Source organism: Musa acuminata, chromosome BXJ2-9 (genome assembly GCF_036884655.1).
Source record: "Musa acuminata AAA Group cultivar baxijiao chromosome BXJ2-9, Cavendish_Baxijiao_AAA, whole genome shotgun sequence".
NCBI classification, from domain to species: Eukaryota; Viridiplantae; Streptophyta; class Magnoliopsida; order Zingiberales; family Musaceae; genus Musa; species Musa acuminata.
The window spans coordinates 48,430,239-48,446,676 of record NC_088346.1 but is presented as its reverse complement, the minus strand read 5'-3'; the positions used below and the strand labels follow the sequence as shown (position 1 = coordinate 48,446,676).

The window sequence follows — 16,438 nt, the reverse complement described above, 5'->3', positions numbered from 1 at the left end:
CGGACTTGTTTCAAGTTAATGTGGTTGTTATAATTACGGTTAACAAACCCATATTTTCTATACCAAGAGATGAAGTCTCTTTTCAATACTATTTGGTTGAGTTCCGATTATTATAATTCTTGTTATTTAACATTACCATTGCTATTATAATATTGATCACATCATTTTCATATGATTCCTCACTCATAAGTTAGTGGGCGACGTGGCGGCCCATTTAGAACCCTAAATTACGGATCCATGCCAAGCGGTTGTCATCGGCGTTCTGCGGGGTTGCGAAGCGGGTATAAGTAGGAGAGCCGAAGAGGGTATACCATTTATTTTATTATTAATAGGACAAGAAAACAGAGGAAGCGAGAAGCGGGGTAGGGCGGCCGTCGACCTGAGAACACACCAGCTGCAGCGAAAGAGGAAAGGAGCAAGAGGGAGAGACGCTATGTGGAGGAGGGTGTGCGTCGCCCCTTTGCGATCTGCTGTGGGGAAGCCCCACGCCTCCGCCTCCGCCTCCGCCGCCGCCGCACTACGCGCCCGCGTCGCCCCCTTCCCCGCTTCATCCTCCTTGCCGTCCCGTATGACGGCGCATCTCTTCTCCTCGGGTAGTCCCTCCTCCTTCCTTTCCCCTCATTCTCAAGGGGATCCATTATTTCCTTTGGATTTCTACTTTATTTCTCCCCCCAGGGTTCATGAATTGGCAGTTTATTGCTCTTTTTCTTCTCATTCTTTGTTTAGATGGTGGATCGTTGAAAAAGAGTGTGGAGGACGTGATGCCGATCGCCACCGGACTCGAGCGGGAGGAGCTTGAGGCGGAGCTGGAGGTCCACACTTTTCTTTTCAGTTCTCATCATCATTGATCTGAGGAATGAAAAAACTGACCATTTTTGGGTTTTGAATTTAGGGGAAGAAGCGCTTCGATATGGATGCCCCCGTCGGCCCTTTCGGCACCAAGGTTGGCGATTCTTATTCTTGAGACCCCGGCCGTGATATTTGGCTCCTTTTCATAGATCTCATCTCTTTCGATCTTATATTTATGGATATGCATCGTTCTTCCTTCATCATGTTCTTGTAGAGTTATAGATTTCCTTAAGTCTCTTTGGGGTACATGAATTATGTGATGATTGCCTATAGAGCTTCTCTTTTATTAAATACCCATGTGATTAATTTCAGAACCCAAAGTGAATCGATTCAACCCATTCATATAGATACATACGTTTATGCTGCTACATTAAAGCTTGAGTTACAACTTAAAAGACTATCATGGGGGTTCCTATTCTATTCACATTGTTTCATATAGGACACTGACTGAAGCATGTGAAACCGGGGTCCATAATTTGCAAATCTATTTTTTGTTAGTAGAGATAGAACAATAAGGAATATTTCGAAATAAAAGATTATATTTCCATCAAGAACCCTTTATAGGTGTAATTGACAGATTATGGACAAGCTTGTCATTGATTTTCATAAATACCTTCAGTCAACTGATGTACACCTGCATGGGATATTTAGGTTTTTTGAATTATTTGCGGAAAGTTCATCAGTGTTATCATCCTTTCATTAGAATTAATGTCCAATCCTTTATTGGACTATGTATGAAGCAAATTCAGGAACTAGTTCTTCTCTGTACAAAGTAAATTATAAACAAGCTGTAGGAACTTATGCCTTTTAAGTTTTAAGAAAATTTTACTCTTTGTTTGAAGACAAATTTAACATGTTTAATAGTTAAGAACATTGCTCGACCTACAACAATTTAGAGGGTGATAAGCTTAGGTGGTTTAGGAAAAAGGTTGCTGAAAATTGAGAAAAGGAACAAAAGAAGGGGGGGATTTAACGAAATACACTCGACTTGTAAAAATCTCAATTGAACAATGAAAGAATAAGTAGTGCTGTTTCAAACACACATTGCTTTTGAGGGAGAAAAACATGATTCCACACTTCTTGACTAACATTACTTGCTGTCAGGTTGATCTGCTCGTCTCCAATACTGAGGAGCTCTAGTGTCAAGTTATTAAAATATTGGGGTTTGATGAATCATGTATGATTAAAGGAAAGTCTAATATAGTAGAGAATTTAGGATTTTAGGGACGATTTAGGTGGTAGGATTTTCGAGGAAGATAAGAAATTGAACCTTTTAAACTCGGTCTAAATCCTCTGAATTCACTTTGGGGAAAGGTTGTACTTTCACACCACTAATTCATTTATTCATTTCTTGGTCGAAGAAGGTAAAATTTGAGATCTGTATTGACGAATAATTTATTTATTCATTTCTTATTCGAAGAAGATAAATTTTTGGATGTCTTGACAAATAATTCATTTATTCATTTCTTATTTTGAGGCTTGTGATACATACATACATACATACATGATTCATATGCCTTTGAATTTGTGCTATGAAATAAATTAGTCAAAACGTTATGATGTAGTGTATGCCAACAAGTATAGACAATGATGTTCGTTTGGTTTCATGTTCTAGAGGAACATTGCCTTTTATTTATCCAGATCTTTTTTATTTCGTTTCTCTGGTTAATGTGCATAATAGTCGGTATTGATTTTTGTTGCAGCCTTTTTTTCATTTAAGAAATTCTTCATTGTCCAATTATATGATAAATTATCACATGTTTGGGCTGCTTGTAGGAAGCGCCTGCTGTCATCCAGTCCTACTATGACAAGAGGATAGTTGGCTGTCCTGGTGGTGAAGGTGGTAAGTCGATAGGAGAAGGATGCTATGAATTCTTAGTTTTCACTTTTTCCTGTAGCCTACCATTTCTGTTGATACACAAAAAAAATGTATAATCTGTGTGTATGTATGTTCATGGAAGATCTTGATTGCAGTGCTACTTGGCATTTTATACCTTTTTTATTGTTTTTGCAGAGGATGAGCATGATGTTGTATGGTTTTGGCTGGAGAAAGGCAAACCACATGAATGCCCTGTTTGCTCCCAGTACTTTGTGGTAATTGGAATTGACTTTCTCTACTTATAATGTTCTCAAATGAAACTTAAAAGATAGGCTCAACATATAGGTTTGGAACCAAAAAATATTGCTTAAGTTTACTCTTTCTGCAGCTTGAAGTGATAGGTGAGGGAGGGCCTCCAGAAGGACATGGTCATGATGATGATGATGATGAAGATCATTAATTCTGGAGTTGAATTCTGCTAAAAATAAGAAATGGTGAGCGGGAGTCTTTGTACTATGTAGCTTCAGACAGCTATTTGTGTCTTCTGTTCAATTTTCTTGCCCCAAGTGTGGCGTATGTTTTCATCGTCTTTTCCTTTACAGTGACCATTATGGCCATTTGTTAGCCTTTGGATTCTTTTGGGCGTTTTTAGTGCATTGTCAAATAATCAATGGCCACAATTAGACTTCATTCTTTTTTCGAAGCATTCAAAGTGTCTCTACTACATGTATTTTATGTTACAAGTTTTAACTGCTACTGATTTCATCACCATGGCTTGTGAAAATAACCGAGTTTGGATGTAATCATCGTTGATTTTTTTTCTTCTCAAATTAAATTAAATTATTATAAAGAATGTATTATTTTATTTAAATTATTAATGTGTAGTATGATTAAGAAAATGATTAAAATTGTTATTTTTAATCATATGAATGAGTTAAAAATTTTATCAATCAATTAAACTATTAATTAATTTATCTTTTAATGAGTGATGTGATTTTTAAAAAGTAAATAATTTAAATGTCATTTTTGAATGTGACTTATAATACATAAATATTATAATTCTATCATTATGTTTGAAAGTAAAATAAAAATAAATTTTAAAATTTTATTTATTTTTATGAAATAATTAGTGATTTTTTATTTTTTAAATTAAATTGATGATATTGGTGTGATTATTACCACATAATATATGTGACTATACTAAGTTATCAATATTAGAAGTGTAATATATGAGAGGAGTTACAGGTCCATCATATATTAACCACCATGATCCCTAATAATACATTATATTTTTTGAATATATGTATGAATATAAATGAATAATATTTCATTATATTTTTTGAATATATGTATGAATATAAATGAATGATTATAATTGATTATATATTTATGTGGAGGGTAGATAAGGCGATTCGGATTAACGGAGCGTTAGATGTGCATTATTAGTTGCTGCTGTGCTGGGCGAATTCGATGACGTGTCTAGTTATGAGTTGGCATGTAAAATCTTTTGGAATTGCCTCGTCATGGAATGACGCCTCACAGGTGTGATGTGTCGATCTGCCACAACTCAAGATAACGTTGTTCATCATGTTCTCGTAGGCATATTTCGGGATGAAGCAGCTGTTGGATGTTGTTTGAGATAACGTCGCAGTGTGCCGTAACGAAGTGCATTCTTAGATTATTCGACCATTGCAAGCACCCGAAATCAAAATATCGATGAGGTCAACATTTGAGCCATTCCGAGTCTCCGTGCTTGAACTCGAGCTCGATTCGAGGAAGGAGACGAGCGACCTTAAGTCGATTTATCCGAGATGGCTCCGTCTATTTGCCACCTCTGCAATGGACTCGGTCCGTCGGGTGGTGCGTTGTATCGCGGTGCAGCCTGTCGTCGGCATCGAGGTCCATCTACATGAGCCTTTGATGTGATCGACACACGCTCCTCGTTTGCTATAAATTCATCTGCCCTGGTGCTATCGACGGATTAGGGCGCCCTCTCTCTCTCTCTCTCTCGGTGTCAGGCAAGAGCAACAGGGGAGGAGGCCAAGGAACAGATCGGACCAGAGAAGGTACCGCCCACTCCCATTTTTCAAGTACCTTGATCTCTTTTCCTTTTTCCTCCATTCAGGCAATTGGTTTCTTTGGATAAATAAAATTATTCTACTTTGGTTTTTCTGGTTCTTAATTCTTTGATCTCTATCTGATGTAATAGAACCTTAAAGCCATATGATCCTACACTTAATCTCTATTAATTGTTCATTTTTTGTAGTCTTTAGATTATGCAAAAAATCACCATCTCACCTATGGTTCTAACAATTCATATGATTTCCTTAATGGCTGTAGAGGAAACTACACAAGTCGTGTGATTTAAGTATAACGGGACACCTTATTCTGCTGGAATGTTATGACTTGTTGTTCTCGGCCACCTCACTTCAATGCCTTTCATATCTATAAATATCAATCAATACTTAATCTTCCAAATGTCTCGGTACGGTCTCGTAATTAATTAGTGAGATGAGAAGACATCGGATGAGTTTTTTTCTTCATGTATAAACATGTTTGATGCATAAATGTATATACATTTCACAAAGAAAACAATTTTACTTTTATTAATCTAATGCAATCCGTGCTCACCTCATCCAAACACTAAAAAGAATACAAACTGAGTTGATGGTTGCCCCTTAAGATCTGATTTTTAAATCACTTGTTCATCATAAGGAGTGTGAGATATGTACACTTTGTGAACTATATCTGAAGAGACAGAACCAAACAAGTGAGCAAGTTTTTCCTGAATCCATTGATCATTCATTAGACAACATATAATCATCTAGTTCAATATCCATATTGACCAAAGTAGGCTTTGAATGAATAGGAACATCAAACAACCCTCATGTGTAATACTAATGGCAGAGACATTTCCAATGAGTAAACCCACTGCCAAGCTAAGCCATAGCTGCGAGAAATAAACTCTAGCTCTAAGTAATATTCTTCTGGGTATTGGCTTTCCAAGGAGAAACCATTCCATACTTAATAGTGACGACGTCTACCCATAAATCATCAACTCTATTAAGATACAAGTTCATTCTCTTCACCCTATTTATATAAATATATTTTTCTAGTTAACTATCAAACCATTTGAATCTCATTTCTAGGAGACAATTTTTAACAACTCTCAATTATAGTAATAGATGAAGTTATCAGAGAAGAACCTACATATTTTTCTCCATAATTAAAAGAGATCTAAGCTTGTCATGCTTTAATCTATTGGAATAAACTGCTAGAAACAATGAAAGAAATATGAATTATTTCTGAATATTAGATTCATCTTTGTTAAAGAATGTCTTTTATCTCTGAAACTTATTTATTTCTTGATCTAATTTGCTTGTTTAACATTTTTTAATATAAATGAAAAATTCTGCAATCAAAACGGGATAAAATCACTACAATTCATAAAGATGTCGTGCGTCTTGAGCTTAATGTACTGTTACCCATTTATGATGCAATGCTAGATTTTAAGTTCAGCATTATAAAAGAAATGGATGGCTTTCTTGACTTTGCAACAATCTCTTTTACCTTTCAGGTATATCAAGAGAGGTTGCTATCCTGATATTGTTTTTTATTTAATTGAGAGAAGTGTATATTAATGTTTATGTAAAATATGTAATGTCTTGCGATAATTCATAGTTTATGATGCCTCGCCTGTCACATGATTGGAGATGTTGTTGAGATAAATGTTCATTTTTCTTTCTTGATCGATTAATTTAAGATTAGTCCTTGGTGGCATTTGTTTCCTTGAGTTTTGTTTAGCTTTTTCAAAGCCAATCAGTGAGTTTATTTTAGAAATGCCAAGGGAAGTTAAATTCTTTGTATGTGATTTGTTATCATTCCACAATCATGATAAATTGCTTCAGAAAATGATCAAGAATACACCAAGGATCCTTTGTTAAGACCAACTGCCAATTAGCTCCCATTTTGTACATGGCATGAAAAGAGAGTAATATAATGTAAGTACAATGATCAAGCGGCATTTTTCAACTAAACTAACAATTGATATCAAACTTTAGGTCAGTTCTCATGTACCAACTTATGCAAATCCTACTCTAGGAATGAATTTTTTTATTACGTCTGTGTTGACAGGGATGATACTTGTTCTGACATCAATATATATGAATTTATTTTATTCTCTGATGTTTTCTAATGTTTGACAATAAGATTTTCTCTTGGGTGAATGACATCTAAAGAATCATCTAGTCATGTAGTGTCTTCTTGATCAGGGGAACCAAGCACATTGCAGTAGCTAAAAATGCAAATGCTGATGTATATTTCAAAGTCTAAGATACTTCTTTCAGTGAGAACATAACGGAGGCAGAAAAATTATCTAATTCATAACAAGATGGTAATAAATGTATTTTTCTTTGAGCATAACAAATGGATATTTGTTACCCTTTTCTTTTATCTTGATTGATGCTTGAACTGCCACCAGACAACAATGAAGAAAATCTTGTTCACTAGATGATTCCCCTGATCATGAAGAGACTGTATGACTAGATGATTCTTTAGATGCGATTCACCCAAGCGAAAATTTTATTGTCAAACATTATACAAACACCAGAGAATAAAATAAATTCATATATATTGATGTTAGAACAAGTATCATCCTTGTCATCATGCTCACAGTAAACAGCTTTGGCATGGTAGAGTAGGCCTTTCAAAGAATGCTCTCTTAGACATTTATGATACAAGCATTTGATTGTGTGTTTTATGGAATAAGAAAGTCTTGAAAATTATGTTAATGGTGCCACATATTTGGCTTAGAGGTTTAAAATCATATCTCTGTTTACAGTGCTTCTGATTAGCCCTGGTTACGGTTTAGGTCCGGTATAGGCCTTTTGGGAATTGGAACCGGCGGTTCCATATTTCAAAAAAAAAAAAAAAAAGGTCAAAGCCCCTTTGACCAACTGGCTATTAGGGTTGATTGTTTGATAAACTGTTTGATAAATTGTTTGATAACCAGTTTGCCCCCACCCCCCCAACAGCCATATAAAAGATTGATAAGTTTATAATTTTATCAATTTTATATCATTAGACTTGTATTGAAATACATCCACTTTTCAAAATGACATTATGATCAAAACTTAGAAATAATTTTTTTATGATTGTTTGCTATTTTAAATTATTTTTAATTAAAAACTAAAAGTAAAAAAAAAAGATGGTTTGAACTGGAAGTTGAACCGTAGAAACTGGCACCAGAATCGGTCCTCTATGATTCGGTTCTGAAACCGGGATTATGCCTACTTGTGATGGACTAAGTAGAATTGAGTAGGGCAGAATCAACCTGGTGGTGGTATCTGCATCTTAGGTTCTGAAGAACATACCCAATACACTTGAGATTCTGAAATATTTTGTTTAAGGAAAGAGAAATTATCACTATGTATGCTTCCATAACCTTCAGCTGCAGGATGTAAGCAGTTCTCTTTGCATACCCCCAAACCTATGTGGTTAGCAGTAAAATCTTGTATAGAAAATTCTTTCTTAATATGATACCTGCTTCAGTAATTCAATCAGTAAGGTGGATTTGGTTCATCTAAGATAAACAAACCACATTTCAGAAAGAACCTTTTTTTCTTTGTCTGTTACTGAGCTCCAATAGCATAGCTTGCTCAAGAAAACTTGTCAGATCTGATGGCATACTACACAATCTCAAGACATGTGTTGACTATGAATTATGCAGGTTTAGATGAGGCCCAGTTTCCATATGAATGTTAGACTCTCACTGCTTTTCATCTGGAATGCATGCTAAATCATGCTCATTTCAAAGTACACCTACATTTACACCTTTTCATGTGTTAATGCTTGTAACAAAGATAAAGATATGTGCACCAGACTGAGTTAGGGGAGAACACCAAAAGACATTATAGTATTCACCTGCCTCAAAAAGGCAAAGTGGGAAGATGAAGCTGCAAAAGAGAGAAAAAGCAGGTTGTGGTCATGGTCACATTGCATGGAAGCATTTCCCTAGGAGAATCGAATCAGCCCACAAGCACTTTCCTATGCTTTCTTTTCACAGTTCACCACTGCCCTTTAACTTCTCCCAAGAGAAGGGAGGGTATATCATCCTATGGGTTTGAAACTCCTCTGCCCTTGACACCATGGGAAAGTAGGGGGAAGCAAAAGCAAAAGCAAAGCCACTCATATAAGCCACACCAGGGGGGATCAGGAAAAGGAGAGACTTTGGTTTGCAACATAACAATCAAGGGAGGCAGAAGAAGATGAGGGACATGAAACAAGTGGAAAAAGATGGTCAAGACCATCCTCCAAGACTGCTTTCTTTATAGAAATTCACCAGTTTTTTTTTCCCTTTTACTTTCTTGAGCAATTCAATAACTGGTGCATGAAAAAAATGGAAAGGATGCTTTCTCCCTCTTCAAAAATTCCTCCAGTCTCTCTCAAGTATGAATAAAAAGACAGCCAGCCAAAACTACTCGAGTCTTTTATCCTCCTTATCTTTCTTTCCCCTCCCTGTCTTTGTATTCCCAACATTTAAGCTAGACTGACATTGATAAACATGCATATGAATGTGATGATATCTTACATGATATTATATTTGATTAATAAGATGTAATTCATCCAGTTGGAGAATTTAAATTTCTATGGAGTGAGATGACAAAGGCAGATGAAAGCTCTAAGAACAGACCACTGGGATTGGATTTGTTTCATCATTCTATTTTCTTTGGTGGATTAGCCATTTAGTGTAGTGCTTGTATATTGGCTAAGGGTTAGATGGTCAGTTTGAAGGAAAGGAAAATGATAATAGACTGCAGAGCTCATTGTAGCCTCAAGATGAATATTTTTAGCCTGAGTTACACTAGAAAAGAAGTTTAGATTTTTTTTGGGTACATTTAGGAATATTTAGAAACAATAATCAAGGTTAGTAATGTTTAGCCTGAGTAATTTTCTGGATAATATGATGCTGCATTGTTCAGATTAATCTTAAACATCAGCAGAGTACCAAAAAAAATGCATCAAGAAATGGAAACAAAACATCCATTGTCACACTAAAGCCAGTTTGCAAGCATTATAGAAGCCACAGTAGTTTTAAGATGTCATGTCTTTTAACAAAGACATGTTTGATGAGAATCATGTAAAAGAAGTGGCATGGTGGAGGGAACTGAAATGTTCCACATGCATTTCACCACCTCAAAAGATGTTGCTGAATTAATCCATGTTCAAATTCCTCATAATTTTACCAGTCTTTTAGCATCCTTATCCATACTCTTTATCTTCTTCTTCTTTTTCTTTTTAGTTTCTTAGGGTTTCCTCTCTCTTTTTTTTTTAATGTGACTGCAGTGTTCAAGAAGTGGCCACAGAAAGAGAAAAGTGAGAACACCCAATTTAGATTCTCAATTATTGAGCTCCACATGCAAGTATAAAAGGCCACCCCAACCTCACATCAACACTCACTGTCTCATCTGACATCCCACTTCTCTCCTCTTCCTCCCAACTTAGGGTAAGCCTTCCATCTCCACTCCTCTCTATTGTTGGTGCTTCAGTGGTGTCAAACAAGAGAGTTTTACTTCTTGTCTCTTCTCTTCCATGAACTAGAAAGAGTTATCCTCTGAATCAGCTATCTGCAGTCTCTAAGCATTTGATGTTGGTCTTCTTGTATAGGACTGTTAGTACATGGTCATGCAGTATAAATCTCACTCTCTCTCTCTCTCTCTCTCTCTCTCTCTCACACACACACACACACACACTCAAACACAAATGAGTTCTTAATCTTCTGTTAGCTATCTTAAATTTTCTTTGGTGTCGAAGAAGGAACCCTTTGCTTCTTGGCTCTTCCCTTCTATGGACCAGCAGTATTTGCAGTCTCTTAAGACTGATCTCTGTCTTCTTGTATAGGATTGTTAATACATTGAAGATTCAGGACATAGTAACACACACACACACTCTCCCTCTCAATCTCTTGTCTTCCTGTATCTTGAATCTTTAGGACTTGACAAAATGAACAGGAAGTATCTCTCTCTCTCTCTCTCTGATGGCTGTATCTTGAATCTTTAAGACTTGACAAGATGAGCAGGAAGTAACTCTCTCTCTCTCTCTCTCAATCTCTGATGGATGTATCTTGAATCTTTAGGACTTGACAAGATGAACAGGAAGCCAGGAGACTGGACCTGCAGATCCTGCCAGCACCTCAACTTCAGCCGCCGGGACTCGTGCCAGCGATGCAGCGACTCGAGGCCGAGCAGCGACCGCTCCGAGTACGCCAGCTTCGGCGGCGGCCGCGTCGGTGGATCCTCGTTTGGCTTCAGCGGCTCCGACGTCCGCCCTGGCGACTGGTACTGCTCCTGCGGCGCCCATAACTTCGCCAGCCGCTCGAGCTGCTTCAAGTGCTGTGCCTCGAAGGAGGACTCAGCAGTCGGCGGCGGCGGCGGCGGCGGTGGTGGTTTCGACGGCGACATGCCACGGTCGCGGGGGTACGGCTTCGGCGGCAGCGGCGGCGGTGGGCGCGCCGGGTGGAAGTCCGGGGACTGGATCTGCAACAGGTGTCACTCATGCCCCTTCTGTTCCTCGTGCATGTTCTTCATCAAACGTTCATCTAACCTTTACATATGTGCAGTTCTTTTAGCTTCATCCGATACCAAACCCTTCTGGGCTCCGTGTTTAGCTAACATCGTTGAAGCATTTCTGTAGGTCGGGATGCAACGAGCACAACTTCGCAAGCAGGATGGAGTGCTTCCGATGCAATGCACCCAGGGATTCCGGTAACCCATCCACCGCTGGACTCATCATTTGTTTGCTTCCATCCTGAAATCTGATAGTATCAACATCTGGAAACCTCTTTGTCCTTTCATGGCAGGCACCGAAGTCTAAGGAGACGATGAACCAGCGAAGAGACAACAGAAAGAGATGAACGAGAGCTTCAGATACGGTAGTGATCTCAAGTTATTGCTAGTTTTGCCTTTGGTCTTCTTCTTGAACCCTAAGTTCTGTGTTGAGTGTTCCTTCTCTCAGTTTCAATTTGCTTTGAAGTCCTGTGTCCCTCACCCTTCTCCTGCACCTCTTCCTCCTATCTTTGCAATAGGTAATGTGAAGTCTCTTTCTGCTTTGTTATGAATGAAGATTATATGTATGTCATCCTCCAAATGGTGGGGGTATGTTCTCGAGCACATAACGCAAGTGGTCCAAGGAATGTCTTGAGAAATGCCATGGCCTTTGACATGTCTACAAAAGCTCCAAGTTTAGGTTTCAACAGCTGTTGCACTCCAAAAGAATCAAACATCAACAGAAGCTTTTCATGGGTGACTCCTTTTCACACATCAAAGGAAAGCACCAAGTGAATTGTCCATCTCTCTCTCCAATTGAATTATTTTGTGACACCATGATGTTTTCATGTGAAAATATAAGGCATGCATCAAATGATGAATTAAGATATAAATATACATTGAAGGAAAGGAAAGATAAGAAAAGAAAATAATAAATCCCTACCCTCATTTTGCATTACACACATTAAGTCCAGATGAGTAGTTGCTATCAGAACAAAAGCCAATGACAGTGACAATGTTGTCAACTTTCCTACTAATATTCTGCTATGTTGTGGCAAGGTTATGTATGCATTTGTATCTAAAAATACTAGAGTGGAAGATGGTCTCCACATAGGACTTGATTGAGTGTGTCAATCACATTGGATTCTCTTTAGCTTTTACCCAACTTTATCAAGGTTTCCCCTGTTATATTTGATCTGGTCAAAAGTTCATGGCACCTATAATTCATATTTCCACCTCCATTACTCCCACATTTAGCAGGACTCTTTTCCCTGCTTTCTGGTGTGTGTTGCTTAGATTGTGCTGCAGCTTTCCTACTTTCAGCATTTTCTTATTAAAACACAAGTGATTAGAGAGTACTTCTCTGCTTCTATCATTTCTTTTGAGGAGGAGAAGTGCAGCTATCATGCTGCTTCTCCAGTAATATAAATTGGTGTTTCACATCTTACATTAAGCCTTCTTCTGCAAGAGGAATACATGAGACTACTGATACAGTAGAAGTCATTTGAATCAACTTATCTCCTGTCAAATAAAGAAAATAGAGCCTGGTGGTGGTCATGAGCCCAAATGGTAAGACCAACAACATAAAACCAGTCTGTATGTCTATGGTAAAACCAATATAAGACTTCTAATGTCCATAGACATGCAGAGCTAATCATCCATCTGCTCTGACAAAATGACATCCAACATGAGAAATCAGTTAATAGTACAAAAAGCTTTGATCAAACTATGCACAGTTGATCTCAGGGGGTTTTGCAAGATGTTAGATAAACCCTATAGCAAATCATGCCACTTCAGATGAGAAGCTTTAGCTAAGCTGTGTACTACTATCCTTTCCTTCTTGTCTTTTACATCACAACCTTCATACAAAGAAAGGCTCTCTTCTCCCAGCTGGTTTTCCTGCTCTATCCAAAATGAGAACTGCTGTATTAATAGTGGCTGACTGAATTCATTGGATAAATACTAAGGAAAGAAACACATATGAAGGATGTAAATATTATATAATATCAATATTTTTGGAGGGATATGAAAACCCCGAACAAATTAGAACATCAACCTCTCAGTAACATGTACAACCAGGAAAGGACCAGATCGAACGCCTAGGATTCGTCGGCCACTCGACTTATCCATTAATCGAACGGTAGAAAAGCCTCCACGCTCGCCTACAATGCGGCTTTGGATCCCCGCGGTCGGTTTATGGCTCCACCGTCGTCCACGCTCACGCGCTTACGACCGTCCGATGAGTTCTGATCGGACGGCCAAGCAGCCCATCTCTAGATCACGGAATCCCCACGTGATCTTGTAAACTCGTTCTCTTCCCCGCTCTTGGACAAACGGCAGAGGTGATAAGAAGTACTCTGAGGCAACGCTCTGCTTCTTCTTCTTCTTATTCTTCTCTGTCGATCTCTTCTCTTCGAGGAGAAAGAGGAGGAGGAGGATGCTGCAGGAGCAGGCAACCAGCTCCCTTCCTTCGGGTAGCGAGAGATCCTCGAGTTCCGCCCCTCTGATGGAAGTCAAAGAAGGTAAATCTTTTACTTTCTTTTCTTTTCCTGCGGGCCTTTTTCCGGTAGGAATTGATTAATTCTCGTGATTTTGCTTAAGAATAGTATTTTCGTCGAAGAATCTGTGATTTCTCCGTCCAAAATGCGATCCTTTTGAGTTTGATTTGGCCAATGCGTAACTGGTCCCCCTTGCTTCTCCAAGATTACATTTTTATGGAGAATGGGGGATTTTTATCGGCATTTTAATCCCAGCTTCGATGTATTTTAGATTTTTTTGACCTCTTTGTTGGAGTGTGTTGGTGAAATTTCGATTTTCTTTTTGATGTGATATAGGTATGGAAAGCGACGACGAGATCAGGAGAGTGCCAGATTTCGGGTTCCAGCCGGCCGGCCCATCGACCTCCGGCCGGGAGGCCGCTTCGGCGGACGGTCCGGACCAGGGCCAGCCCGGCCAGCGGCGGAGAGGGAGGAGCGTCGCCGACAAGGAGCACAAGCGGGTGAAGAGGTTCGGAACATCTTTCCTCTTCTGCCCCCCATTTGGATACTTTTGGGAATGATCTGTGTACGTAGTGAGCCGTTCGTCTGCTTTTGGTGCGTCCCTTTCCACGAAAGGTTGCTGAGGAATCGAGTGTCAGCTCAGCAAGCACGGGAGAGAAAGAAGGCTTACCTGAATGATTTGGAGGCCAAGGTGAAGGATTTGGAGGCCAGGAATTCGCAACTGGAGGAGAGGATGTCCACGTTGCAGAATGAGAACAACATGCTGAGACAAGTATGCCTTCTTGACCTTCGTGATATTTCCCTGTCATAGTCAGTATTCATGTCGACACTTGATTCCTCATTTAACATGAGGATATGAATTCCTAGGAATCCTCGAAAGTGTTGGTCCAAATTCTGTAATGGAATATTCCGAGCACGGATCACATTTTGATTTTTGATGGGATTCGACACTCCGATGATGCCATCGGAAATTAGATCTTGGATTCAGAGTGTGGGATTTAGGAGGTGAGATTTCTCATATCCCTATAAACTTATACTGAATTGGTTTTGGACTTTGGATAGAGGGTGGAATTTAGATGATGCTATTTTAATATATAATTTTGAAAGTGGAAATTAAAATCCTGGGACTTCATCGGAGGTCACCATCCCGAAAGGTCCTTTTCGACTTACTAGAGTTGTATATCTATTTCAATCTGATAATGAGGGAATCTTTTAGACGTAATGCATGTAGCTATACATTGCTCGGAGTTCGTAGTGGTTATGTATCTTCTTTATAATGCTTTCTATCGTCTAGGTGTAGTAACTTCTTTGTTATTTTCGTTAGTATGTATCGATTACGTTGAAATGACTTCCTGAATCTAGTGTTGTTTGTTTCTCTTAAGCTTATGGTTCGTCATTGCCATGAAATCTTGTTTTTGAAGCTAATGGTTGTATGCTAAAACCAAAAGTAGATATTGAACTTCAAGGAGGAAATCTTATATGGGGTGATCATACCCTGTTATGTGTGAATGATGACGCATTTGGAAGAAATTTTGCAATCTCATTTAGTCACTAAAAGTGAACAGAAAGTATAAACCATATGAGTTGTGGGATAAAAATGCGAGAAGTCTGTATAAGAAAGGAATTAGCCAATTGGCAATGAGATATTATCCATGCTCTTTAAAAAAAAGTTAGTGGGGCACGAACATCTCTTAGGTCTGTGGTTCCACAGCTAGTTTGAGTACACAAGATGATGTTTCTTTAAGAACCAACTAAACTACTTGAAATTGCCACAACTTTTTCCTGTCATACCGTAACCATTTTATTTATGATTCCTTGTTTTCTAATTCTTCATGTATAAATAATCGTTGATGTTCTTCGTAGCATTGCGATTTTCACTTGTTTGTTGTACTTGTATCTGCCTCGGTTGAATCAAGATGTACGCTTCTGCATGTTGTTTGGCAACAAAAGACAGTTATAAGTAAGAAAGTTGATAAAACTGGTGTTCGTCAGACTATTTGATTATCCAACACGCACATTTCCTTATGATTCGAGAAACTTCCTGATTTGGCATGCGTAATCCAGATTACGTCATGTATGACATGAGAATAACTTTTCTAGCCATGCTAAATTGCTTTGCGAAGAAACATGACTTATCTGTGCAGAAACACCGTGTTCTCTTCCATTAGATCCTTAGCTGATATGTGCCACTCCACCTTATGTTGTTTGTAAACGTTCATGGTTTTGGTAGCTATGATCTATGTTGGTTTTGTGTGAACACACTGAATCATTATAGTTAATCTCACAGTTGAGGGAATAAAATGCTCTCTGACAACTTCTATTTCTCCTGCAGATCTTGAAAAATACTACTGTTAGTAGGAGAGGATCTGGTATTAATGCCAATGGAGAAGGCACGTAGAGTATCGATCCAAACGCAAGAACTCACACTGGTAAGCCTACTATAATTTCGCAGCAACCCTGATGAAGGGATCCAAAAAAAGAAGAAAGACGATTATGATTGGAAATGTTGTGGACTTTGATTCAAGTAACTGCTTGTGTACTCCTTTTTATCTGAATCTGGATGTTGTGGTTAGTGATTGCCCTAAAATAGTGATGCATCTTTGTGAGTACTCTTAAGTAGGAAAAAGAATGACATGCCTTCATGTGTAAAAGATACCACTGCTCCAACACAAAGATAGGCAAATCTCCAATTCTTGAACTTAATTTGTTAAATTGAGTTGTTATTCTCA

General features: G+C 38.4%; 3 protein-coding genes across 5 annotated transcripts; all 3 read left to right on the top strand.

Annotated features, from left to right (window-relative positions):
- Positions 1–316: 316 nt before the first annotated feature.
- LOC135623779 (cytochrome c oxidase subunit 5b-2, mitochondrial-like) lies at positions 317–3,358 on the top strand. The gene is made up of 6 exons (XM_065127108.1): positions 317–593; positions 727–812; positions 893–943; positions 2,626–2,692; positions 2,864–2,943; positions 3,057–3,358. The coding sequence occupies exons 1-6, from the start codon at positions 434–436 to the stop codon at positions 3,126–3,128; spliced, it is 516 nt and encodes a 171-aa protein (XP_064983180.1). The 5' UTR covers positions 317–433; the 3' UTR covers positions 3,129–3,358.
- Positions 3,359–4,587: 1,229 nt separating this feature from the next.
- On the top strand, positions 4,588–11,798 carry LOC135623778 (uncharacterized). 2 transcript variants are annotated; one of them, XM_065127107.1, is made up of 4 exons: positions 4,588–4,734; positions 10,803–11,211; positions 11,360–11,430; positions 11,526–11,798. In XM_065127107.1, the coding sequence occupies exons 2-4, from the start codon at positions 10,814–10,816 to the stop codon at positions 11,537–11,539; spliced, it is 483 nt and encodes a 160-aa protein (XP_064983179.1). In that variant the 5' UTR covers positions 4,588–4,734; positions 10,803–10,813; the 3' UTR covers positions 11,540–11,798. The 2 variants fall into 2 exon arrangements, with proteins under 2 accessions (XP_064983179.1, XP_064983178.1); XM_065127106.1 differs by lacking the exon at positions 4,588–4,734 and adding an exon at positions 10,023–10,172.
- Positions 11,799–13,549: 1,751 nt separating this feature from the next.
- On the top strand, positions 13,550–16,281 carry LOC135623777 (transcription factor HY5-like). Of its 2 annotated transcripts, XR_010491482.1 has the most exons (5): positions 13,550–13,733; positions 14,046–14,217; positions 14,325–14,481; positions 14,577–14,714; positions 16,042–16,281. XR_010491482.1 is itself a non-coding variant. In XM_065127105.1 (4 exons), the coding sequence occupies exons 1-4, from the start codon at positions 13,649–13,651 to the stop codon at positions 16,105–16,107; spliced, it is 480 nt and encodes a 159-aa protein (XP_064983177.1). In that variant the 5' UTR covers positions 13,550–13,648; the 3' UTR covers positions 16,108–16,281. The 2 variants fall into 2 exon arrangements, 1 of the variants encoding a protein (XP_064983177.1); XM_065127105.1 differs by lacking the exon at positions 14,577–14,714.
- Positions 16,282–16,438: the final 157 nt, after the last annotated feature.